Here is a 27,840-nt window from a genome sequence, read left to right on the forward strand (position 1 = left end):
GGTTTCACCATGTTGGCCAGGATGGTCTCGATCTCCTGACCTTGTGATCCACCCACCTCGGCCTCCCAAAGTGCTGGGATTACAGGTGTGAGCCACTGCACACAGCCAGAAGTCTGTATTTTAAAGTCTGTCTCCTTTATAAGATGGGTGCAGATCAGAGGACGAGTCCTGCTTCAGTTGGTAGTCCCTGTGTATGAATCCTCTCTGGTTGGCATTTCTGTTCACTCCAAAAGTGTTCTGGTTTGGATGATAAGTTATATTGTCTCCCGCTGGTTATAGGTGACCCACAGTTTCATTATGAGAAAGAGGAAGGATCAGGAACAATTGCAGTGAGAAATGCTTGGCATCCAAGTGACTTGTTTACTTGCATTTTGATGTGCAGATGCCTCTAAGTACTTTTATGTAAAGACTAGGGAAATTGACTGGAACATAATCAAAGCCCAGAGTTCTTAGGGATGTTTTCTGAAGTTGAGCAAAGGAGAGAGCCGAGAGTGAGCTGGTACCTTTTGTACACCAATAAAAGCTGATTAACAAGCAAAAGTTTGCTGGAATCAAAGCAAAAGGATGAATCCAATCAAGCTAATATTTAAATTGAAGGCAGAAGGGATGGCAAGAAAATAACTGAGCAGTCAATAAGGAGAGCTCAGGGGTCATCATAAAAAGAGAGACACCCAAAATTCTCCCCAATTGGCCCCTGCAACACCCTAAGAAGCCAAATACCAGACATGGCAACTGTTGTGGAAACAACACTATCAAGGTTGATACCAACATAGATCTCCAGAGCTGCTGTGCCCAGCGGTGTCTCAGTATCTATGAGGTTCAAGAGCTTCAGTACAAGGCTAAGACTTGCTATATAGGAAAAGTATCTCAAAGTCTGTTGAGCACCTCACTAAAGCTATTCTGCCCGTCTTGGGGAGCAAGAGCTGTGTGTGTGAAATTGGGGGAGAGTAACAAACTGGAAGAAGGCATGAGTTTAAATCTAACTGGGAACACATCTAAATTGGGTGCAAAGACCTTACTGGAAGTACTGCTTGCTGTCTGTAATGTTGAAGCTGCTGCAAGGAGCCACCTGTACTGTCACAATGGGTCCTGGCTGGCAATCCAAAAGTAGCCAATGCCAGCTTTCAGCAAGATCCATGGTAGTTTTCACACTGGTAATGAGCTGGCAGTGCAGGAGTTCATGATTCTCCCTGCTGGAACCGTAACCTCAGGAAAGTCGTGCTTTACCAGAAGGATGTCATCAGGCAGAAATATGGCAAAGATTCCTCCTAGTGAGGACAAGGGGTGTTTTGCTTTTCACGTCCTAGAGCAGGAATCAGCAAACATTGGCTCACAGCTGAAATCCAGCCAGCTCCTTGTTATTACATGGCTTGTCCTCCAGTCAAAAATAGAAAAATTCAAAAGAAGAATAACATTAGTATCGAATGATTTACAATACATCGAACACTGTTTGAACTCTTTGCATTCATTAACTCATGTGATCTTTACAACGAACCCGTGAAGTAGATACTATTTATTACTCTATAGATGAGAAAACAGATGGAAGCTTCTAGATAGGTTAAGTAATACTCAAAGATCATACAGATAATGATTTGTTCAGCTATAATTACAGACCCAGGGAGCATTAACTCAGAGCTTACTCTCTTAACCTGCTTCCTTGTATGAAAAGTTCCCCAATGCTTTAAAGGTAGAGGGTAAGTTCCTAAAGAGAGATTCAGGTATCACATTCTGGTGTGTTCACAAGAGGGAAGATAACAGTGTCTCAGAGAAGCAAGGAACAAAGCAAGCTTTGTAGAAGAACAAGGCTACCTTTCCATCATGATGGCTGGATACTAACTTTGAATCCCAATAAGCAAAATCATATGCCCTCCCTGCAAAATTACATTATTCTCATTAGCAGTCCTAATGAAGTTTTTTATGACAAAAACATGGTCTCAATTATTATTATAGCTTAAATTTTGTCAATAAATAATGGTGGAAACTTATTTTCTCTCTTGTTACTTAAGTACCTGCATAGTACCGTCTGTTTTTCCTCTTGGCCCATAAAGCCTAAAAAATTTACATTTGGCCTCCTTGGAAAAGTTTGCTGACTCATGTCCTAGAGAATACAGAACCCTGGAGCCGCTATGGAATGTGATTAGAAAGGCTGACTGTATTATAAGTAGTGAGTGGCATGGACAATAGCCTCTAGTTCTTACAGTTTGGGAAATATGACCTTGAAGCTCAAGCCTCCAGATGTCCTTAGCAGTTACATCACTTCTGACCAGCTGGTAGGCAGATACAAGTCCTTCATCAAGGGCTACTCAATGGTGTCTACTGAAGATGCCTTGGACCAGGATAACTGAGAAACTTGGCAGCAGCTCTCTGCTAGTGCAGGTTATATCCATGTGACAGGGAATCATCTCCCTGTGCCCAGCCGGAAAGGAACTACCAATACTACAGACAAGGACTCAGGCAACTGCCTCCTACTCAAGGTGAATCAGAGAAACCCCATGATGGAATCTCTTCAGGAGTGCAAAGTGGCCCAGGCCGAAGGATAGGGCACTGTTTCCCACTGTGTTGGGGTGACTGAAGATTTTTGCATTGCCAAACTCATGGTGAGGATCTGTACTAGGTCAACCAAGGCTGGGGCCCCTTGCCCATCTGAGCACTTGGCCAAGTACAGCCAGCTCCTCAGGTGGAAAAGAAGATGGGTAACACCTTTGGTTGTTCTGCAGACAACAAATTCAAAAAGCTCCTAGCCAAGTAAGTTCTGCGGCAGGTGAATACCTGAGCCAGTCAAGCACTTGTCAGCTCGTAGGACCTCTACTGCTATTCTAATTATCTGTGCTCAAGACTTTAGACACTACCACTTTGGAGGGGTCTTTCCTTGCTCATCTCTGTGATGTTCTGCCTCCTTAGAACTGCCGTATCAACTTTTGCATCAAATGCCACATCCTCTGATACATGCTATGTGTCAGATGAGACCTTGAAAACATATGCTAAGTGACAGAAGCCAGACACAAAAGAACAAATAGTGTGTGGTTCTACTTACATAAAATAGCTAAAATAGGCAAATTCATAAAGATAGGAAGTAGATAGTAGTTATGGGGAAAAGATGTAAAGAGGGAGAGTTTTTGCTCAATGAGTGCAGAGTTTCTCTTTAGATGATGCAGAAGTTCTGGAGACAGGTGATGGTTGCACATTATGAATGTATTTAACAACACTGAACTGTACACTTAAAAATGGTTAAGATGGGCCAGGCACAGGGGCTCATGTAATCCCAGGTACTCAGGAGGCTGAGACAGGAGAATCCCTTGAACCCAGGAAGTGGAGGGTGCAGTGAGCCGAGATGGCGCCTCTATACTCCAGCCTGGGCTATGGAGCAAGACTCCATCTTAAAATAAAATGGTTAAGATGTTGTGTTAGTCCATTTTGTGTTACTATAACAGAACACCACGGGCTAGATAACTTAGAAAGAACAAATTTATTTATCATAGTTCTGGAGGCTGAGAAGTCCAAGAGCAAGGCACCAGCAGGGCAGGGCCAAGTCTCTTTGCTTGCAAGATGGCATATTGAGCACTGTCTCCTCCAAAGGGGAGGACTACTGTGTCCTCACATGACAGAATGGTAGAAAAAAGTGAACCCACTCCCAAAAGTCCTCTTTATAGTGGCATTAATCTGTTTATGAGGGCAGAGCCCTTAGACCTAAACACATGCCATTAGGCCCCACCTCCTAACACTGTTGCATTGGAGGTTAAGTTTCCTATTCGACCATAAATTTTGAAGGGAACAAAACATTCAAGCATAGCAGATGGTAAATTTCATGTTATATGGATTTTACCACAATTTTAAAAGTTGGGATTCGGGGGAAGAATTCTTTTTTTTTTTTTTAATTTATTTATTTTTTATTATTATTATACTTTAAGTTCTAGGGTACATGTGCATAACGTGCAGGTTTGTTACATATGTATACTTGTGCCATGTTGCTGTGCTGCACCCATCAACTCGTCAGCACCCATCAACTCGTCATTTACATCAGGTATGACTCCCAATGCAATCCCTCCCCCCTCCCCCCTCCCCATGATAGGCCCCGGTGTGTGATGTTCCCCTTCCCGAGTCCAAGTGATCTCATTGTTCAGTTCCCACCTATGAGTGAGAACATGCGGTGTTTGGTTTTCTGTTCTTGTGATAGTTTGCTAAGAATGATGGTTTCCAGATGCATCCATGTCCCTACAAAGGACACAAACTTATCCTTTTTTATGGCTGCATAGTATTCCATGGTGTGTATGTGCCACATTTCCTTAATCCAGTCTGTCACTGATGGACATCTGGGTTGATTCCAAGTCTTTGCTATTGTGAATAGTGCCGCAATAAACATACGTGTGCATGTGTCTTTATAGCAGCATGATTTATAATCCTTTGGGTATATACCCAGTAATGGGATGGCTGGGTCATATGGTACATCTAGTTCTAGATCCTTGAGGAATCGCCATACTGTTTTCCATAATGGTTGAACTAGTTTACAGTCCCACCAACAGTGTAAAAGTGTTCCTATTTCTCCACATCCTCTCCAGCACCTGTTGTTTCCTGACTTTTTAATGATCGCCATTCTAACTGGTGTGAGATGGTATCTCATTGTGGTTTTGATTTGCATTTCTCTGATGGCCAGTGATGATGAGCATTTTTTCATGTGTCTGTTGGCTGTATGAATGTCTTCTTTTGAGAAATGTCTGTTCTCGGGGGAAGAATTCTTAAAACAAAATCCTTCGACCACTGTTGACAGCCCTGGCTCTAGTCATGTGACCGACCCCAAGTCATCCTGTTCCTCGCTTTTTTCCTGTCCATGTGTCCTTGGAGTTTGTTCCTGGGCATAAACCCCCGTGGTTTTAAGGTGCACATTGAAAGAAAGCATTCAGTAGTCTCCCAAAAATGTGAAGGAAGAACCATCTGCAAATTCATGCATTGTGCTTTAGTTTCATCTTCTATTCTCAATACTAATCACCTGTTTAAGTTGGGTCTAGACTCAGTTAAAATTGTCAGCTCCTGAAAGTTCATTCTGAGCCTGACTCTCCCATGAGAAACTGTAAACGTGGGAAATTCTAACACAGCTAGGAGGTTCCAGCACACTGGACCTTACCTTACCTATAAACAACTGGGCTTGGTGTATGTACCAGAACATCATGATGTACCCCATAAATATACACAGTTATGAATTTTCAATTAAAAATTATTAAAAATAAAAATAAAATAAAAATAAACGATTGGGCTTGATTGAAGAGGCTAAGCAAAAATGCAGTTTTCAGGTTTTGCTACTTGCTTTTCACTAGAATAGATCCAGCTGTGTGTGGTGCGATTTTGTTTTACTTTTTTTTTAACATACCATTTTTATTTACTATCATAGTTTACTGTATACATTCTACTAGGAGAGAATATAATGTCCATAGTATGAACAAAAATTGACATCCTTTTTTTTTTGGAGACAGAGTCTCGCTCTGTCACCCAGGCTGGAGTGCAGTGGTGATCTCGGCTCACTGCAACCTCCGCCTCCTGGGTTCAAGCGATTCTCCTACCTCAGCCTCCTGAGTAGCTGGGACCACAGGTGCGCACCACCACGCCCGGCTAATTTTTGTATTTTTAATAGAGACGGGGTTTCGCCATGTTGGCCAGGATGGTCTCGATTTCCTGACCTTGTGATCTATCCACCTCGGCCTCCCAAAGTGAAAACTGGCATTCTAAAATGTAGACCTTTAAAGTCGTCAACCTCTACCCTTACAATGGTTGAGAATATTGTAGCAGGGTCAAACGGACAGTTGTTATTACTAGTATTATACCTTATTTTATAGAGTTCTTTATAGTGTGCAAAGTGTATCCCCACATATTTTCTCATTTGGATGATCTAAGCATCTCTGTTTCTACAATTTCAGCACTCTGTGAATTATCTTTAGCAAATGTTTCTTGCCCGATCGTCTTCTATCAATCAACCCGGCAGGTATCAGCAGTTCCCCATCACAAGGAATATAAGCTTATTTTAATAACATTTGAGGCAAAACCTAATTAGAAAAAACAAATCCCTCATCAATTCCTGTGATTTATTCTAGAGCCAAACATCTGCAGCCCAGTTTCTTTGAATGATAGTCTCCCCTGTCCTATGAACAACTGAGAGGTGAAGCGGTGTCTTGTACAGGTGTAAACAATATGCGGGAACACAGCACAAAAACTGCAGGGACGACTTTAGAAGAAAAGCCCCCGCTTAACTCTTGATTTGCCTCTTGAGTCCCAATGGGGCAAAGCACTGTGCAAGGCTAAGAAAGTGAACAAGACAGGCTTCTATCCTGTTTTACTATAGGTTCTGTTATTATTTACATATGTCACGGCCAACAGATGAAGCGATGACTGCCAGGAAGAAGACAGTTTGTTATACTCACATCATGGGGCTCTACATAAGGAGTTACTGGGGTTGGTCTGGAGGCAGGAGGAGGGGGAAACTGGCAAGAGCCTTTATTGTGGTTTGCACAGGAAAGAATGGGCAAGGTGGGGTCAGAGCAGGTTTAGGATTGGCTAGTTTGAATAATTTCAGCAGGCTCTGCAGGGTAGGAGCTGTCGCTAGTTGCATGGTACCTAGCCAGGGGTAATTAGGGTAGGAGAATACTGGCCCCCAGTAAATGAGACAGTAGGGGCGTGGATTCAAGATTGCAATTTGACAGAAGCATTCCCAGGACAGTTGTTTGCTGTCTCTAGAAACTGGCTAACCCTGGGAGGGGCAGTTTCTCCAGGGTCAGAAAAGCCCCAGATGTCAAAGCATTGGAATACAGAAAATAAAAGACATGGTTAACACGCCCCCGCCCCACCCAAGGACTTACACTTTATTGTGGCCCGCAGGAGGAAGCTGAACCTGACACACAAATCCCCAGGCCTTGGTCTCTTCGATTGTATGAGGAGGAGTTCAGATTGTGTAAATGACAAGATTTCTGTAAAGTCTCCCATCCGCAATTCCATGAAGTAATTAAATACGAGAAGAAGGTGGCAAATGCTGTAATAGAATTGAGTGCTCTGGGAAAAAAAGGAAATGGTGGCTGAGAATTGAAAATTGGGATGGTTTGGAAGGGAGGCACCGATGCTGGGTTAGGGAGTTGGCATGGAAAGGTGATGTGGATGGGCGGGCTGGTGGGGCCGGGGTTGAGGCATGGGGGATTCCTCTTCTGAGAGTCACCAAGCAGAAAACAAGAGTTCACCAGCAAAGAAGTATCTCCACCAAAATGTCCAGTGCCGAGGTCAAGAACTCCTGAGTTTGAGTAAGAACTGGCATGGAAAAAGTGCATGGATTTGTAGTATCCCAAGTCAGCAGGACTCGATGTTCTCCAGGACCTGGCTGGAAGCAGGAGAAGAGAAAGGCTGGAACCAGCTATTTCAAGGCATTTGGTCTCCTCTAAGCCTGGCTCTCAGGGACTGGGGCTGTGAGGAGGGGAGGTACTGGGCAAAGGGTACAAAGTTTCAGACAGGAGGAGTAAGTTCTAGAGGTCTGTTCAGCATGGTAACTACAGTTAATAATACTGTATTGTATAATTGAAATTGCCAAGAAAGTAGATCTTATTTGTTCTTAACACGCACACACAAAATGGTAAGTATGGGCCAGGCACGATGGCCCACGCTTGTAATCCCAGCACTTTGGGAAGTCGAGGCAGGCAGATCATCTGAGATCAGGGGGTCAGGAGTTGACCAACATGGTGAAACCCTGTCTCTACTAAAAATACAAAAATTAGCTGGGCATGATGGCAGGCGCCTGCAATTCCAACTACTTGGGAGGCTGAGGCAGGAGAATTGCTTGAACCCAGGAGGTAGAGGTTGTAGTGAGCCGAGATCAGGCTACTGCACTCCAGCCTGGGTGACAGAGCGAGACACCATCTCAAAAAGAAAAAGTAAGTGTGCGAGGCGATGCATATGTTAGTTACCTTCATTTAATTATTTCACAATGTATACAGATATCAAAACATCATGTTACACATAGTATATATACACAATTTGTCTAATTTGTTTGTCTATTATGTCTTAATAAAGCTGGGGGGAGGTTGGGCACTTGGCAAAAAAAAAAAAAAATTAATGCATCCCTACTGTCTCCTAAGCTATACTCCACGAGCATGGAGACTATATATATCTAGCTTGGCCAAAGCCTGAAATATAATATTACTCAAAATATTTTTGTTTAATGAATAAGAAAATAAATTATTTAGATATGTTGCTATTCTCATCCAGAGCCACCTTAGATTTCATGACAGAAACTGGGTTTGGTTAGTTGAGGTTTGCTTTTAGTATAAGCCAAATTTTGGATTTTTATAAGTTAAATCTGTTGACTTTTTTTTTTTTTTTTTTTGGTAATTTCTTCTCATTCTTCTAAATTTACAAAGTCCCTCCCATACACTCCTCAGCCCTCATCAAAGATTTGATGAATATCCTCTTCTCTGTTCTTACTAGTTTCTCGTGGGTTTCCTTCTTTAAATATTCAACTGTTTTGGCCAGGATGGCTGGGTGCAGTAGCTCACACCTGTAATCCCAGCACTTTGGGAGGCCGAGGTGGGGAGATCATCTGAAGCTGAGAGTTTGAGACCAGCCTGGCCAACATGGCAAAACCCTGTCTCTACTAAAAATACAAAAATTACCTGGGCATGGTGGCAGGTGCCTGTAATCCCAGCTATTTGGGGGACTGAGGCACAAGAATCACTTGAACCCGGGGGGCAGAGGTTGCAGTGACCCCAGATCATGCCACTGCACTCCAGCCTGGGCGACGAAGGTAGACTCGGTCTCAGAAAAAAAAAATAAATAAATAACTTTCATTCTATCTTTCTCAGAGGGTGGTGCAGATACCCATGGTACTCCTTGTGATAATGTAAGATGATTTAAGGAATTCTATTGATAAATATTCTTGTGGTAATGGTTGTGTAGGGTTTTTGTTAATAACTTTGTAATCAAGACATCAAACCTGTATTTCACAGATGATATTGCTTAGGGTAAGGGTAAGTTTGTAAAGATGGGTCCGTTTTAAAATTTAAGTGGATAATAGTGGATAATAGTGCGTGCAGTTGATAAATATGAAAAACTGGTGATAGGGATCTGAAAATTACTAAAGTTTGGGAAACATTTGTTAAATCCATTTTTTTCTGTCTAGAGTAAGGTAACGCTCAACTGTTTTTCTCCCAACTCACCACCAGATCATTAACCAACCATTCCAAACCATTTATTGAATTACTGTGCTTGACTTAATGTCTGGCCTAGCAAGTCTCCCCTCCCCACAAGGAGTTCTAGGGTCCAGCTGGGGGCATGCGAGCAGACAGTGACCCATGGGCCATAGCACATCCAGCAATGCCCTTGGGACCTGACCCAGATGAATGCGGGTTACAGGACCGGAGCTGACCCGACATTCCCAGACCCCAACGTGGAAGTACAAGAATGCTGTTATCCCAAGGAGATATTTCCAAGGGGAAATGAGGAGGGACAAAAATAAATATTAGGCATCAAATTAAAATGAGAAGACCCAATGATACTCTTTGTAATTGAGAACTAGATTTGTAGTGATGAAATTTGGAACCTTAGGTAAAGGAGAACTAAAGTGAGAAACTGGGTAGGTCATCATACCCTTTCTGTTGTCTGGTTATCTGCCTATGAAATGGGTGAATATAGCCTGTTGCCAAATAATGTGGAAAAGACAATTTATCTGGAAAAGACATGAACATATAAGCATGCACACACATGTGATATATACAAGTATGCGAATCCTAAGGAAATCAGATACAAAACTCCAGACTTAAAACCAGTGTGTGGATAGGTACTAACTCCCCCTGCAGTGTTCTCATTTAATGACAAGGTTTCCTTTCAATACACAGCTTCCCCAGTGATTTTAATTATTTCTTTGGAGTCGGCCAACACCTTGACTGAAAGGCTAAATGGAACTTTAAAAATGAGAAGAGCACCCAGTACCTCCCCAAACCGCATACCCCGTCATTTTTTAATTAATAAAAATAATGAATCTCACATACAACTTTTCTAAAACATGCAGGGCAAAAAGTGGGGGGTTCTCAAGGCACATGTATTTATCCATTCCCCACGCCTAATGTGTCAGTGAAGTGGGATGAAACCATGTGGCCAGACAGAATGGGATTTGGCAGAACCGAATAGAGAGTAGGGCTGGAAAGGGCCTTAGAGTGCTTTTACTTCAAAAGCCTATCCTACAGAGGAAGAAACAAGGGATCTCATGACCCACATACACCCTTCTCACTTCCTAGCAGAGTGACACCACTTAATACTATTTCTTTTGCCACCAAAGAGCAAATTGCGATCACTTTTGAATGGAGGCACTGTTGAGTTAACCTTGCTGCCTCTGTTGAATTTCTGGAGTCTCAAAGTTGGAGAGAATGCAATGGACAACAGCTCACTACATGTGAGTGAAAGCAAGAGAAGACAGCCAGTGGGTGCTGAGTCATGCTAGAACAGATGCTGAGTCATGTTGAATCTTGCTATCCTGTGGGATTCACCAGGGGAGACTAATCCCCAGGGAGTTTATTTGCTGTCTTGAATGTGGGTCTCAAATGAGAACCTGGGTACTAATTGGAAGAATATTCAAGTGGGGAGGGAGGCAGGGGAGGATCCAGGAGGTCCACACCCTATAAAATGTTTGGGCTGTGTCTGGGGCCAGGACTTTGCCCATTCTGGAGAGTCCAGAATGAGGTCTCTTCCTCCCTCTGTAGTTTTCCTGGTGGGCTGTGGGATCTCCTGGCAATTGAAGAGGGCTTTGCAAAGATGCGCTGGGTTTATAAATAATGCATTTCCTTTGTCTTGCAGGAATTCGGGAGGCAGAGGTACAATCAGATCAGCTGTGAACAGCTTACATAGCAAATCTAATAGGTTTGTAAATTAGATTTTGTGTTCATTTGTTTTTGCTGTAAGGCAGCTATTAATCTGCTTCTCTTCTTTGCTGGATGGTGCCCTTCTTACTTAGCAAATAGATCTGTTTCGTTTCACTTTGGCTTTGCATTTCCCTAATCACTTTTGGGGGGAGCTGTCAATGGAAGATCACATGAAATGGCCCAAGGTCTAGAGGCTGCAGAGATGGAAAATGCAGATGGGTAAGAGTCACTTTCTGGAAAAGAGCCCACCCACTTTGCAATGCCTAGGACGCCAATGAGCTTACTCAAACTTGCATGTTTGCTAAGCAATGGAGACCCTGAAGGGAACCAGGATTTTCACTCAATTTCATTGCAGTAAATGGTTTGTCTAGGAGGTTAAGATGGAAAATAAAGCATTCAGAAACTTTGCTGAGACCTCTTAAAATATTTAGAGAGTCAACACAGTAATGTTAACCCCGATTATTGAACGTATGCTCCAAATTCTGAGTGTTTCTACTTCATGTAATGGTGCAGAACAGTCATTGCCAGGGGACAGCTGGATGCAGGAGAGCATGCAAAGCCAGGATTGCCCCTGGCTGTGGCTGCACCATGCTTCTGAGTCCCCATTCTCCATCAATGACAAGTGCCCCATAGCTATGACCTGTAGTCTTGTAAGCCTGAGCTTAAGGAGCAGTGGAAGGAAGTGCCGAGTTATATGATGTAAACAAAGGCTACTCCACAAAATCAGGGGCTCGTTTTGCTTTCTAAATACCTTATTTTGGTCATTGTAGGAATAAGAGGTCCATATGATGCAGAGGATAGTCTATTATTTGCTCTTCCGTATTTTTTTAGATCTCTTTTCTGTATGAGACCTGTGAAGTACATCTGTCCCTGACCCTGCATGACTGACTCGAGAAACTGTTCCCTCTTTCCCTGACATCATTGCTTCTAGCTCTCTAATTACCTCTTAGCCACCTTGGAGCTAACAATGAAGCCTGTGTTATGCCAGGTGAAATGCAAATATGACAGAAAGAAAGAAGGCCATGTGCTCCTAAGTCCCTCTCTGTTCTATTAGGAAATGATGGCCCTGTTTTGGAGAAAGAAGATCCTGCCCCTGAAGCCCAAGTCCTCGTGGTAGCTTGAGGGGCCACAGTCTCATATTAATCAAGTATGAGAAGTGGAAAAAACAGTCCTGGGATCCAGGCAGCCCTAGCTTCACCCCTGGTGTCTGTTAGCCAGGGCCTTAGGCAAGTGATTTTACCCCTCTGAGCCTTGGCTCACCCATTTAATTAGAATAATACTGCAGTGTCTTTGAGGAGTGTTTCAGGATTAGAACCACCAAATATAAGGATCTATCTAGCCCAGCACCTGATATGTTAAAGGTAGTTATTTGATGCTTGTTACTACCACTGTGGATATATCTGTGGCATCATAGGAAGGTCACTGGGGGTGAAGTTCAGGAGTTGGGAGGTGAAGCAACTTAAGCCTGAGATGTACCTCTAGTGTCATTTTGGAAATGGGGGAAGGGACTGGAAACAGGAGGACATATTCATTGAAGAGGAATACCTCAACTCACCAATCCAGCATGTTTGTGCAGCACAGAGCGTGTAAAACCTGTGAACCGAGGTGGACCCTGGAGTTATTTAATCCATCCCCTTTATTTTACAGATAAGAAGGCTGGAAATCTGAAGTGACTTTTCCAAGTCCACCAAGGTAGACTGCAACTGGGCCAGGGTTAAAATCCCTTAAGACCATAATGGGCTATGCAGGATGCCATCCAAATTTACCCTGGAAGGTGGAGACAGAAACGAAATTTTACCATTATCCACACCAGCATTTATCTCTCTCCCTTTCCAACCTTTACCATCTTGTGTCCTGGAGAAGTCTGGAAACCTTTCCTGGAGGTTTCCGAGCAGGTGCCCTCTCCAAGTATCCATAATAGAATTCCTCTGCAGCTCCTTCTTTCCTGAGAGCCTGGTGCCATCCAGTGTGCCCCAGTCTCTGAGAAGCATCGCCCTAGACTGAACCCACTTTAAGCCATAAGATGCCAGGGCCCAATCACTGATTTCTGATGAGCACATCAGCTAGCCTCTTAGGACGATAACTCCTCATCACCAACGTTAAAGCATTTCTGTTGTGCATGCCTACGCACTTACCTACTGAGGTAGGCTTCAACGAAGCTTGGGCAAAGCTGCTAATTCTGTGTCCCTGAGGTCAGTGACCCTGCCTGTGGTCTGCATAGAAGTTGGTGGTACCAAAAGGATGCAGCAATGCCAGCTCCTGCTAGAGCCTCATGAGGTGGCAGCCAGTGGGTCATGCCAGAAACATCGGTGCTCCTTTGAAAATTCCAGAACCTCACGAGATGGATATCTGTCTCTTCTACACCCTGTTTCTATAAATGGGCAATCTGTGGCTCAGAGAGGTAAAATGATTGACCCACAGTCACAGTTTATGAAATCTTTCCACTGTACCCTCTGTTTCTTGCATGAAAACAGTAAAAATTCCAAAGGGTTAGGTCTTGTGTACCCTCTCAGAAGCTCCCTTAAGCCTGCATACTAGGAAGAGTTCCTCTACCTTACTCAAAACTCATCAATTCTCTATCCTCTGCAAAGTTACAGATATTTTGAGTTCGAGACAAGTGATATCAGCCAGGAGTCAGAAATACTGAGGAATGGAGGTGGGTAGGTGAAGGGAACATGTGAGACAACATGCACCCCTAAACGAATTCCTTCTCTACCTACAAAAGTCAAAGTAGGTCTAGCCATGGTGGCTCATGCCTGTAATCCCAGCACTTTGGGAGGCTGAGGCAGGCAAATCTCCTAAGGTCAGGAGTTCGAGACCAGCCTGGACAACAGGGTGAAACCCCATCTCTACTGAAATACAAAACTTAGCCAGGTGTGGTGGCATTCACCTGTAATCCCAGCTACTCAGGAGGCTGAGGCAGGAGAACTGCTTGAGCCTGGGTGGGGGAGGTTGCAGTGAGCTGAGATCGTGCCGCTGCACTCCAGCCTAGGCGATAGAGTGAGACTCTGTCTCAAAAAAAAAAAAAAGGAGAGCGTCGGGTTTAGAACTCACTAACAGGATTTCATCTTTTTTTAACTTGGCTGTTTCAAGATAAATGGAGAGGACATAGATGTTTGGTTTGAACTCTTTAAAGCTTCAGAATTTGTCATCACAAATCCACTTATTCTAACTGGGAGAATCTGCTGTCAGCACAGACAAAAAGAACTTTGGATGTGACCCACATACATCTGTGTGCATCCGGCAGCAAGCCGGCTGACTCTTACACTGCCTTCAAAGATAGAATTGTAACCTAGTTTATAGAAACCTACTAGCATAGATTTCAAGCCTCTGAATTCAAGCCAGTCCTATAATACCTGGTGTTCCTGAGTCAGATGGAAAGGGGGTGTTTACCCAGAATCATGATCCACCCAGGGAATATGAAGCCAGCCAGTTCTTTCATTCACCCGAGGCTCCCCCAGGATCGATTTCAACCTAAATTCAACAATACTTATTTATTGGGCACCCGCTATGTGAGACCACTAGGGAATATAAAATGAATGCTGGAGATCCCTTGCTTACAGTCTCCTATGAGGGACAGCACAGATGACTGTGTAACAAGGTCCATGTTTCAAGGAGCATCTCAGAGTTACCCTCAAGAGAGTGATGGGGCCGCCAGGGAGGAGGGGGAAGCCACAGGCTACAATTACATTGTCCTGGTATGAGTTCTTGTTTTCTCTTTAAGTTTGGAAGCCCTTGATTTGATACTTTGTGGTTCATATACCTGCTCCTTGTAGAGTTTCTTATCAATAGCTTGAATAAGAAATATTACTCTTCTGACAGAGACTGCCAGGTTTTACCAGGAAAAAAAAAATCACTGGGGGCGGAGGAAGAAAAATAGGTTTATCACCCTCCTTCCTGTCTCCAAGAATGTATGTAGGTTATACCTGAGGGACAGAGTTTGTGCATTACTGGAAGATAAATAGACTTCCTTCTCTTCTCAGGTAATAACTGCAATTTTGCTCTTCTGGAGAAGTTTACATTCAAGCCCGTGCAAAAACAAAACTATTAGACTTGTCATCGGCTTGCTAACACATCATGTCTACCCCCTTCCTTTTTTTTCTCCTTCCAGAGCTGAAGTTGTAATAAACGGCTCCTCATCACCAGCTGTTGTTGACAGAAGTAATGAAAGCATCAAGCACAACATCCAGCCAGCCTCATCCAAATGGAGACATAACCAGACACTCTCTCTGAGGATCAGGTACTGGTAATTACCTACAGGACAAGAAGTAGACTTGGTCTTCAGCACACACCGGCAAATTGCCGCTCTTCATCATCTAAAGAAGTCAGGATAGAAATAAAATGTTTACCTCCCGCTGAGGCAGGTTTCATATGTAAGTGATCAATTGGAAATAAAAACCCCAGACAAGCCTAGCGGCCCAGCCTGTGCATTTGGTGACTGGGGCCAGGCGGTGGCAGGAACACCCGCGGAGGTCCTGGACTCAGAAGCAGCAAACCTTGAGTCTCGGGTCAGCAGCAGAGGGAGCCTGGGCAGTGGAAGCCACAGGTGGCTGCTTCTTCCCAGGCATAAAGAGTCCTTACTTGTTGGGGCCTGCCTGGGATTCACATCCCCTTTCAGTGACAGTCCTCCAGTTTGTTCTTGGAGAGTTGCTCCCTCCCTCAGCTTTTGTGGCTTGCGTAGGCTGCTCCTCCCCCACAACATGAAAATGAAAACCTAGAGCCATAGGGGCATCCGGAGAACCCAGGAACTGACAGGACACCCAACCAGAAAGCAAAGGTCTGTTTAGCCAGAGAGCAGCTCTCGCCCTGATCTATTTCAGAGCACTGCAGGCGTCATGGGGTAGTGGCAATGGGGAACCAGAGAGAAGGAATTACAACTTCAGCATTTTGGACACTTAGTTTAGATGTAGCCATGATTGACCCAGCAAATATGTGTAAGTATAATCCAACTATTTAGTTCCAGGCATCATGCTGGGGCCCCGGGGGTGCTCACATGAATCAGACATGCTAGGTGGGGACACGAATATAAGCAAAGACAAGACAACGTGGTATGACATACACATTAGGTGGTGCTGCATCTTACATATATAGAGATGGAAATAAAGAGGCCATGCTGAGCAAAGAGTCATTCATTTTGTAAGAAGACTAAGAGGACTGGTCAGGAAAGGCTGGCCAGGAGCAGTGGGTTTTGAAGGGTAATTAGAAGTTCACCAAGCTGCTTCCCACAGGCAGAGTCTGTGATCTGGTGCTTGTGAACAGTGCTGCAGGAGCAGGAAGCAGGGGGCAGGGAATAGGAGGGTGAGGTTGGGATGGTAGCCAGGACCAGATGGGGAAGGCCTTGATGACCATCCCAGGCCATACTATTGGGAGAGAGGAGAGCAGCCACCAGCAGTGGCGCCACGCAGAGCAGGGAGTTGCCCCTGCCACAAGGCTCACTATCAAAATGGAAACGCCCCTGCACCCTAGTTCTTGAAGCTTAGTTTTGGGACCTGTGCAGGGCTGGGGAGTTGAAAGGCATGAGCTCTGGGGACCTGGCAGCTGAGAAATCATCTGAAGTAGCTGACTCCCCGCCACCCTGCACTCCTTACTCAGCGCCTCTTCAGAGGCCTCCTGGTGGCCCTCCATCCCCCTCACAAAGCCCTAACAGCTGCCCCCTTTGATCAGGGGCACCGTGGAGTCAGCAACCCCAACTGCATTGGTTCCCTAGGGCTGCTATAACAAATTACCACCGACACAGGGGCCTAAAACAACAGAAATTTATTCTTGCACCGCTCTGGATGCCAGAATTCTGAGCACCCCCTTGCAGGCTCCAAGGGAGAACCCATCCTCTTGCCCTTTCCAGCCTCTGGTGGCCGCAGAACTTCAACCCCTGCCTCCATCTTCATGTGGCCCTCTCCTCTGTGCCTCTGTCTTCTTCTCTTCTGTCTCCTGTAAGGACACCTGTCATTGAATTTAGAGCCCACCCGGGTAATCCAGGATAATCTCATCTCCAGATCGTTAAGTTAATTACATCCGCAAAGATGCTCTTTTGAAATGTGGTCACATTCACAGGTTCCAGGGGTTAGGAGGTGGACATATATTTTAGAGGGGTCACCATTCTCCCCACTACACCACCGTGAGTGAAATCCTCCTGCCAGTATGAGCTACCCATGGTCCCCAATGTCCCTTTCTCCAACCATTGGGTAGAGAAATAGCTCCCCCACCCCTTGTGAAGACAAGACTGTGTCCTTCATAAAGACCCTGCAAACACAGTCCCCTCAGCAGCAACAACATACCTTCACCCAGAGGGAAAAAGAATTTCCTCCAGCTTCAATTAATCATCAAGAGTATTCATAATAAAAGATTCTGCAAGTGATTTGGAATGATGTTTAATAATTGATGGTAATTTCTCATAATTAGTTAGAAATTAATTCACTCACAGAGGTGTTTATTTATGGGCTTTCTAGGGGCTCTCTTTGTTTTTAAATACCTTGGGGTAAGTAATTGCAGAGGTTTCAGCAATTTCCCAACTATATTAGTTTGTCAAGTCATATAATCCTTGGTAAAGCACAGTAAATAAAAACAATGCCTCTGTTTTCCATCAACAGATACGAATTATTCTGCAAGGGTAGTTTCCCCTACATGATAGCAAGAGATGCAGGTCATTAATAAGGAAAGATAATGGATGAGAAGCATCAAGCTTACCAAGCGTTCTAGCTGCCCCCTGACTTCCCCAGAGGCGCTTGAACCTGGACACACATTAAAGTTACCTGGGGAGCTTTTGAGAGCAATGCTGAGAACTGGGCCACTCTCAGAATCAAGATTTCTCACATGTAAGCCTGGAGATTTGAAGTATTTAAAGGTTCCCCAAGTGACTGAATGTGCAGCCTGCTGGAATGTACCACAGGTTGTGAACATCTCAAATCCAGCAGGCTTTCAGGCCTCAGTGTTACTATCTGTGAGATGGGACAGCCATCCTGCAGCATCTCACATTTGCAAAGGGCATGAAAATTCTGCACCTCCAGGACTCTGAAAACAAAGAACAGCATCTTTGTATCTGTTCTAGATAGGAATTTGCAGCAGAATATGAAATTAATTTCAGCTTATCTAGGTACCCAATTTCTTTCTCTTTATGACTGGAATCATTTCTAAAAATCTCGGGTGATTTAAACAGTTCTCTAAGTAAAACCCCCAGCTAGGATTCTCAGGCTCCTTAGGGGAAGGCTGTGTGTTTCAGGTGAAGCTTTTTTGGCAAGTCCAAGAGGACACCCATCCCTTTCCTGACCCAACTCAATCTTTTCTTTGTGCTTTGCTAGATGATTCGATTCGAGAACTTTCTCTAAATCAAAGCTACCCTAGAGTCTAGAGAGCTGTCCTTTGCTCTGAAACAACACAAAGGAGCCCTTCTCTGTGGGACCAGGAAGGGGTCCATATTTATGATCCCCCCCACCCATAAACACTAGATAGCAACTAGAGGGGGGCAGCAAGCGGACATGCTCCAGCTTGCAGGATGGCAGGCCATCCTCTCAGTGTCTCAGAGGTGGAAAATGTCCATACATGTCACAGTATCCATCCCCCCAGAAAGCTCCTTTGCCCAGAGAAAGCTTCCGTGGAAGAAAATGGGCCAGTAAGGAGTGAGAGGCACCTGTCATCTGGCTTTCTGCTCCTAGACTTTAGTATCCTTTTCTCAAAATCTAGGAAGTGTGGGAATAAAAGAGAAACTTAGATTTTGTACCTAACTGTTCATTTTCATCCCTGTCACAGGGTGGCCCTAAATCCCCCTAAGAGAGTGAGGGTAATGTAAGGTCACCAAATGTCTGGGTGTGCCCCAGACTGAGGGGCTTTCAGGGACATGGGACTTTCAGTGCCTAGGCCAGGCAGTCCTGGGGAAACTGGGGTGATGGGCCACCCTTCCTTCTGGGGCCCGCTTGAGGAGCTCACCTCCAGTCCTAATGGAGTGATTTCCCTGAGCAGTTTTCACCTCGCAAAGGAAGAGGGTGTAACCCTGGCAACCCCCATATTGGCCACCACCGTAGTTGCTTCTGGGCCACTTCTGGCCGTCCCTGCCTGGAACCCATTCTCAAGGGCATCTGAACTCTCAGCATACTCTGTGTGTTGGCTGGGCTGCAGCCACCCTGCAGGGTGACCCCGGATAGGAAAGGCTGGGCTGGCAAAGGGCAGCTGGCACCATGGAGACTTTCCTCACACATGTTTGCTTTTCACAGGAAGCAAATTTTAAAGTTCTTGGATGCTGAAAAGGACATTTCTGTCCTAAAGGGAACCCTGAAGCCTGGAGACATTATTCATTACATCTTCGATCGAGACAGCACCATGAATGTGTCTCAGAACCTCTACGAGCTCCTCCCCAGGACTTCGCCACTGAAGAACAAGCACTTTGGGACTTGCGCCATCGTGGGCAACTCGGGGGTCTTGCTGAACAGCGGCTGTGGGCAGGAGATTGACGCCCACAGCTTCGTCATCAGGTAACACGCCCCAGCAGGCACTCTGGGGCCAGAGCGGTGGGCACGCTGTGTTTCAGCGGAGCATTGCCAGTTGTCCCAAGAGATTGAAACGAGGCCTTGGTGGAGTTAGCCCCTACTCTCAACCATGACTGCTCATCAGAATCATTTGGGGAGCTTCGCCTCCAATGTCCAGAATGTACCTCAAACCAATTAAATCAATGAGGGAGAGGGGAAGAGAGGCGTGGCAGGGGTGCGGGCAACCCAGGGAGCACAGGTCATTCTGATTTACAGCCAAGGTTGAGAATCACTGATCCACAGCAGAGGTGGGCAGATGCTGGCCCGCAGCCTACTTTTGTAAATAAAGTTTGGTTGGAACGCAGCCACGCCACCCATTTTCACATCATTGGTGGCTGTTGTCTCACTACAAAGAGAGTGGAGTCACTGGGCACGGTTAAGTCATTGGGTGGAATTGCAGTCACAACAGAGAGATCATATCACCTGCAAAGCAGAAAATGTTATTATCTGGCCCTTTACAGAAGAAGTTTGCTGATCCCCTGAGGTAGAGCCTGGTACAAAAGGTTGGTAAGGAAATCTCCTGGGCTGGCTAGTTGTTGGTTCAACTTTGCAAAACTCTTGTAAGTGTCTTGGAAGGGGGTGCCCTACTAGTGACTTTATTACCCTGTTCTCAAAATCTGGGAAGTGCGGGAGTAACAGAGAAACTTGGATTTTGTACCTGACCATTATTTTCTCGAAAATATCTGCTCTCATTTTCCAGTTGCCTGGGACATTTGCACACAAGGTTGCCCTTGGCCCTGACACCTGACCCCCAACCCACTAAAGTCATGGAAACAAGGCTTTGCTGTCTCCCGGTCAAAATTAGGGCATGCAGGGCCTCGAGTTTCATTCCAGCCGGCTCCCCAGCCCTGGCAGAACTGCATACATTCTCATGTTTCTGTGGGGGCCAACTCAAGGCAAAGACAGCCTTGTCCTGGGGCTTTGGGAAGCCACCTTATCATAGAGTTCCCTAAACCTTGGGACATGGGAAGAAACCGTGTCTTTACTCTTGCTGGGATTGAAATGCTACCGCAGCCTGGCAGCCAGAGTTTTGTCATCCTCTGCCAGGTCCGTCTGGCCCTGGCACATCCTACAGCTCAGTCCCTGCTTTTCAGAGCCCATTAGTCTAAAGACTAGTGGAGGGAGGGGGAGGGGAGGGGAAAGGAAGAAGGAAGTGTGGCAGGTCTGTCTGATTGGAAGTCAGAGAAGGAGTGACGGTTGGGCGTTAAAGGTGAGGGTGTGGGGGCCAAGGCCTCCTCCCAGGGGGTCGGATCCCCTCCAGGAGTGCCCAGCAGTATCCGGTGGGGGGCTTTCTGACCTAATGCCATACACGTAAGCCATGCCTCTTCCATTGTCACAAGTCATGAGTCCCCACAGTGAGCTTCACACAGGCCATGAAGTCCTGACCCAGGAATTTTTAGAGGCAGATTTTGGCCACAGTTTCCTTTTGGAGCCCTTTCACATAGTCAGCAGTGTGCAGTTCAAAGCTGGGCCTTGGCTTTGCTACCCATTTGTCACATGACTTGGGGTGTATCTCTCTGCCTTTCTGGGCCTCAGTTTTATCATCTGTAAAACGGGCTGGGTGGACTGGCTGGCCTTGAGGTTCTTTCATTATGAATACGGTCTGTGCTCTAGCCCAGTGCTTCTCAGATTTTACTGTGCACAGGAGTCTCCTGGGCTTATGGACATGCAGAGTTTTGGGGTCTAGGGTGGGGCCGGCAACTCAGCATTTCTAACAAGCACCCCAGGGGACGCCACTGCTGGTGTGTGACTGCACGTGGAGAGGCGCAGCCGGGGTGTGCTCTGCCTCACTCCTGGGAGTCATGTCCACACCCATCCACACATACTTGGAAAATATGGATCAAAAATGCCAAGGAGCAAGCTACTTCAAAAAGTGCAGTTGTTCTTTGTCCCTTAGGCCTATGTCCATGGCTCTGAAACTCCCACGGGTCTCTGGGGTGGACCTGAGGGGTGTTTTAGGACAAGATTTTGCAGCCCTACTGTGTACAGACTAACGTTTGACATCAGGGATACGGTACCCAGTAGTGGCACTAGCTCCTCCACCCCGCTGGGACTGTTCCTCTGGATTCTTCCCATCTGGGAGTTTATTCCATGCCCTGCACTTGGAAATATGCTACAGGCCAAAGCCCCACACTAACAATAAAGAGAGCGTGATGTTGCAAGCATTAAATGAGATGGCATATGGGAATATGCCTGGGATGGTGTCTCCCACACAACAGGGACACTAAGTGTTAATTCCCTGGGGACTCTGTCTCCACTCCACCCACCTCACCCCCAAGTGGTGAGCTCCTCCAGAGCAGAGTGGCTGTGTCCATCTCCGGGCCTCCTGTCCAAGGCTGTGCCAGGCCAGAGGAGGGCCTCCGTGTGGCTTTGCTAGAATGGCAGACACTGTGAAACTCCTGATAGAGGTTTCTGTCTCTGCCAGTCCATGTCTTCAATCCATTCACCCTGCCTCTTCTGTGGGAGAAACCCACAGACACGCAAGACCTCACCCCCTCTCAGAAAACTCTGTGTGGGGAAGACAAGCTTGTAAGTCCTGGTGGGACACATGGCACACAAAATGCAATGATCTTGCAAAACCTAGTGCCTCCTAGGGAGTTCAAGGCAGGCTTCTGGCAGAAGCGGCATTGGAGTGTGAGTTGCCTTTGACCAGTGAAAATGGTGAGGAGGAGGAAACAGCATGAAGAGAGGCATGGAAGCAAGAAGGCAGATGCATGGATCGGGCAGGGCACTGCTCAAGCAAGCATCAGCTGCACAAAGTGCTGCTGGCAATGGTTGGTAAGCTGGTCCCAGGAGAGCCCCATGATCCTGCAATGCCAGGCTGAGGACACTGTGTCTATCTGGGATCCTGTGTGCAGAGTATAAGCTCCCAGATGTTTGGGGATCAGAACTTCATTGGGCACACACACAAACACATGCACACGCACGCACACACGCACTTCTTCCATAAGGAGAATCTGATGAACAAATGCTCTTCCATGGATAAACCACATTATCATCATTGTTATCCCTTACTATTTGTTGGCCACTTGGAATGTACCAGGTGCTATTCCATGCACTTCATGTTTATTAACTTATTTAATTCTCACAACTACTGTGTATGGAGTGCTCTGTTTTTATCCTGGCTTTGCAGTGAGGAAATTGAGGCAGAGAGAGGCAAGTGCCACACAGCTAGCGAGGGCTGGAGCCAGGCTGTGGACCGGGTAGTTGGCTTCCAGAGCCTGCCCAAGCTGCCTCTCTCACCCTGCAGAGTACTCCTCAATGTGTACCTGTGGGTGTGGTGGTTTCTGGAAGGGAGTGACTCCTCTCCTGCCCGGATCCAAGCCAATCCAGAAGTCACTTTGGGAGGCCTGGCCTACTGTTGGACAAAAGAGAGCCTAGATCAGATTGAACCCCTTCCTAACGCCTCCTTCTCGCCTAAATGAAGCAATTCACATCTGGTGGGGAAGGAAGACGTCTAGACAGTCCACTTAGGGCAGAGCTCCCCCACCCCAGCATTCTCACTGAGGCACAGTCATTGGAAAAGCTTGGACTTCACAGCCCCTCCCTGCCTCCCTCTTCTTGTGCCTCTGCAGGTAAGGTATGGAGCCCCTACTGTGAGCCGAGTCCTATACTGAATGAGGGCTGGGGCCTGCCTGCAAGGAGCACACAGCCCCTGTTCCCATTGCCCACAACATCTTCCAGGAGGTGGCATTCCAGACTGGCCAACATTGTAGTTGGGAGTGTGTTTCCTGCTTCACCCTTCTGGGCCACCTTGTGAGCCGCCAGGGTTAGGTGCCACATCCCCTTCATTCTCCTTGCCTCTGTCACAGCCCCTCCTGCCCCATGGTTGCTTCCAGTCCATCTGAACTGCATGGAGTCCACTTGGCCCTGCTCTCAGGACCTGGAGCTTGGCCTAGAATTGGCCCCAGACCCTCAGGAAAGCCTTGGAAGCCTGGCTCAGCCAGATTTCAAGGCAATAGGAGTAACTGAGACCTGGGCAGCCCCACACTGACTGATGTACTACAGTGACACCTCAGTCTCTGAGGCCTGTGGCAAGGGCTCCTGAAGGGGAATTGACCCAGGGCAATCCTATCCCTTTACAGTGTTTAGTCACAGTCAAAGAAAGCAAGACCTAGGGGCAGGGATGGGAAGAGGGAATATTTTAGGGCGTTCAGTCCGAAATCACAAACAGGCTCTTTGAGTCGAATATACCTGAGTTTGACTCCTGGTGTTTCGCTTTCCAGCTCCAAGCCTTTGAGCAAGTTAATTCTCACACACTGAGCCTCCATTTCCTCACTTGTAACAGGATGGTGATTAAAACTGGGTCACAATAAAATCAGTTGACCTATGTTAAAGGACCGGTCAGTGCCTGGCACACACCAGGGGCTCAAAAAATAGGAGTTTTCTTTCTGATTAACCCACTTTTTCTCCCCAGTTGTTGAAAAAGGAAAGTCCTTGCTTAAAGGGAGGGATAAATTGTGCGTTCCTGGATTTCTTCATTTGATGATGACTTGCGATCCCTTGTCTTCATGTCTCCAGCCTCTATTTTTACACTCTTAACTGGATTTCTCAGACTTCTTTTCACTGGTCAAAGGGCTTTTCCACCATTAAATCCTCTGTGCCAGACAGCAGCCAGACCTCCCCTGCAGTGCCCCCTGCTGCCATCCCAGTCCCAGGCACAGGCAGGAAACCCAGGTATGCACACCCAGGCCGGGTCTCCCATAAGGAAGTCGTCAGGTTAAATAGCAGAGGCTGCCCACCCAAGCAGCCTGACTTGTCAACATGAGTTTGCAGTGGCCTCTTAGTTTGCCCTCCAGTACCCAACTCCATCCCCTCCAATCCATACTGCAACTTCATCTCATTGCTTTCTAATTGTGGCCAAAATTTCTAAACCGACCCTGTCACTCTCCTGCTCCAGAACCCTCAGTGGCTCCCTATTGCCCTCAGAACCAAGTCCCTGGCACACAAGTCCTTTGATACCTCACTCTGCTTGCCTGCCAAACCCCATCTCCTCCACACAATATACTCCAGTCAGACCAAATCACTTGCCTTTCCCTAAACACCCATGTTGTTTCCCACCTCTCTGCCCTTGGATACCTTTCTTGTGCCCACAGTGCTATAGCATGGTATTCCTAAACTGCTTGATAACACTACCTGAAGAGGAAGGGCTTGTGAAAAATCGGTATCAATGCTTAGGCTCACCTGCTGAATCAGAATCTCCAGGTGAGGAACTGGGGAATCTGTATTTTTAATGAGTGCCTGGGGTGATTCTTCTGACTTGGCAAACTGGAGAAGCACCTTTTCATGTACCTTGTCCACTAATAGACTTCTGCTTAGTGGTCACCACCTCAGGGAAGTCCACCTGACACTCCTCCTTCCCATAAAAATGATGACAACAGTTAGCATTTATCAAGCTCTTACTATATCCAGTAGTGTTCTAAGTACTGAGCGTGTAGCAATTCTTTTAATCCTTGGGAGGGATGCTGTTGTGATCTCTATCATAGCTAAAGTAATGGATGGTCTCAGGAATCACAGAGAGGTTGAGCAAGTTTCCCAGAATCACACAGGTAGAAAGTGTCAAAGCGAGTTTAGAGCCTGGAAGTCTGCCTTCGGATCCCTCACTCTGTCACCTAATGGGCCAGGTCACTCTTGGCAACAGCGTCATCATCTTGTGGACTGAGGACTGGCTTACTTGTTTCTTTCTTCCTCTCCTAGATCCTGAACTCCAGAAGACAGGCATTTACGTCCACAGGGTCTAGCAAAGTTCTAGGTATATGGTATGAGCTCGGTAAACATTTGTGGCAGAAAAAGGAGGAAAAAGGATGACGGGAGGGGCCTGTGAGTGTGGAGAGATGCCCTGGGTCTTTGTTTGAGGATGAAAAAGAAGCAAGGAGAGGCAAAGGATGGGATCAAGTTAAATAGAAGAAGGGGTCCCAGCTTTCCCAAAAGGATCATGTTGCCTTTTTCTCCGGCAGGTGCAACCTGGCCCCAGTACAGGAGTACGCCCGGGATGTGGGGCTCAAGACAGACCTGGTAACCATGAACCCCTCGGTCATCCAGCGGGCCTTTGAGGACTTGGTCAACGCCACGTGGCGGGAGAAGCTGCTGCAGCGGCTGCACAGCCTCAATGGCAGCATCCTGTGGATCCCTGCCTTCATGGCCCGGGGCGGCAAGGAGCGTGTTGAGTGGGTCAATGAGCTTATCCTGAAGCACCATGTCAATGTGCGCACTGCATACCCCTCGCTGCGCCTGCTGCACGCTGTTCGTGGGTGAGTGGCCTCCCTACAGGCCAGTAGGACCGTCACTAAGTGTGGGGGATTCTTGGTAGGCAGTATCCCTTTCCTAGGTGCATTTCCACCGCAGCTCCACCACACACTTGCTAGATGGCCTCAGCAAGTCACCTGGCCTTTCTGAGCCTCCATTCCTTGAGAGATGAGGGGGTTTGGCAAGTGAGTTTCATCTGGCATGCCAATTTTAACCAATGGGTAGTGCCTGCCTAGAGAGCTGAGTTGAGAATGATCCTGGGGGTGGGGCTGTCTCGAGGCTCAGTGGGAACAGATGCCATGAACATGGGAAGAGAGATGGTGGCTGGCAAGTCACATACCATCCCAGGTGTGTGATTTTCAAGAAAATCAGGATCAGATGCACTTGACTTCAAGTAATTCACCTTAATCTCTTTAAGCTTTAGTTGCCTCTTCAGTGAAATATGAGTGGGAATGGTAACATTGGAGGATGTGAAGACTAAATGAGATAATGGATGTGAAATGCCTAGTATATTTCGGTAGAAACACTTAATGTTATCATCAATCATCACCATCTTTATGTCTCAGTGCAATATTTTCTAACTCTGCAGAGCACATCTTGTTGATTGGGCTGAGATCTTCAAAGGAGCGTCTCCTAGGATGTTTTTGTCCACACACTCTTCTCCCTAAGATGGAAGGGAACTTTACCTAGGCAATATGAAAGAGACAGGGAGAGTTAAAGCAATGGAATCCACTCTCTTTAAGAAGAGTTTTGATGTAACTAATTAGCTAAGGATTCTCCTGGTTAGGCCTGGATCTCTAATTCCAGGAAAGAGATTCCAAGACTTAAGGAAAACAAATAGGAAATATTGAGGAGGGTCTGAACTATTCCTATCAAGAAGTCCATGTCAACCTGGATGGTATTCTTAAACAGCCCCAGCCAAAAAAGTAGTAGTTCCCAATCTCCTCCTTGTTTCCTCCCATTCATGTCACCTGGCATAGATCTCCCTGGAACTTGGATCAGTAAATTGGCTAGGAATTTACTAGTGCCCATTAGAGCAGCCACAAGAAAAATAGTTTAATATTAATCATGCATTCACTCTCTTCCAGTTTTCTGTTGCAGTAAAAATCATCTCATGACTTAATGGCTTAAAAAAACAACAGCAACATTCATTTTATATTGTTTACAATTTCTATTGGCTAAGAATCTGAGAAGGGCTCACCCGGATGGTTCTTAGGTCAGGTGCAGTCAGATTGGCTAGAAGTAAAACAGTGGGGGGCAGAAGCAGCTGGGGTTAACCATGTGTCTCTCTCCCTCTCTTTATGTTATATTAGGGTTTCTCTAAATGATCTCTCTGCATGGGCTAAATTGGGCTTCCTCATAGCATGGTAGCCTTAGAGTAGTCAGACGTGTACATGGTGGCCCAGGCTCTAGCACAAGTGGCCCAGAGACCAAGGCAGAAGCTGCATCACATTTTAAGACCACATAGTGTCACTTCTATTATCATCTACTAGCCATCTAGTCATTAAATTAGCTTAGAATCAAGGGAAGTAGACATAGACCCTGCCTCTCAATGGGAAAGTGCCAATTTGTAGATGCGTTTTAAAACCTACACACGTTCATTCCGCCTATATTTATTGAGTGCTTACTATGTGCCAGGCTCTGTTGTAGACACTAAGATATGGTACTGAATAAAATAAAGTCCCAGATCTCATTAACAATTATGTTTTCTTATAGGGAAAGATAAATTACAGGTAAACAAATAAATAAGATACTTTTAAATAGTGCTATCAGGAAAGTCTTCTCTGGAAAGAAGTTGGTTTGAGCTAAGTCTCAAGGGATGAAACAGCACCAGCCATGTGCAGATCTGGGGTAGGAACCTTCCAGGTGGAGGGAACCTTAAGCGCAAAGGCCTTGAGGTGGGAGGGTGTGCTCAAGGTTCAACCAAGAGACAAATGTGGTTGAAACAGAGTGAACAAGGGGAAAGGGGAGGAGATGATGTTAGTGAGAGAGATAGGAACTAGAATGCACATATGTTTGTGGGCCATGGTAAAGAGTTTGGATTTGATTCTAAGTTTAAGGGGCAGTGAAGGAGGTGAGGGAGAAGATCTGAGTTGTGTCTTTAAAAGATCCCTCCAGCAAGAATGAAAGCTGGAATATTTGTTGGGAAGCTGTTGCAATAGCTCTGGCAAGAAATAATGATGGCTTAGACTAGGATTATG

At 46.0% G+C, this 27,840-nt stretch overlaps 1 protein-coding gene across 1 annotated transcript in view; it reads left to right on the forward strand.

The window, feature by feature from the left end:
* Positions 1-27,840, forward strand: part of ST8SIA2 (ST8 alpha-N-acetyl-neuraminide alpha-2,8-sialyltransferase 2) — a 76,264-nt gene that overhangs the window by 26,791 nt on the left and 21,633 nt on the right. The window contains exons 2-5 of the mRNA XM_015143062.3: positions 10,813-10,875; positions 14,989-15,117; positions 19,082-19,339; positions 25,351-25,644. Coding sequence (XP_014998548.1) covers positions 10,813-10,875; positions 14,989-15,117; positions 19,082-19,339; positions 25,351-25,644 — 744 coding nt within the window. The remainder of the gene's footprint in view (positions 1-10,812; positions 10,876-14,988; positions 15,118-19,081; positions 19,340-25,350; positions 25,645-27,840) is intronic.

This window comes from Macaca mulatta, chromosome 7 (genome assembly GCF_049350105.2).
Source record: "Macaca mulatta isolate MMU2019108-1 chromosome 7, T2T-MMU8v2.0, whole genome shotgun sequence".
Classification (NCBI taxonomy): Eukaryota; Metazoa; Chordata; class Mammalia; order Primates; family Cercopithecidae; genus Macaca; species Macaca mulatta.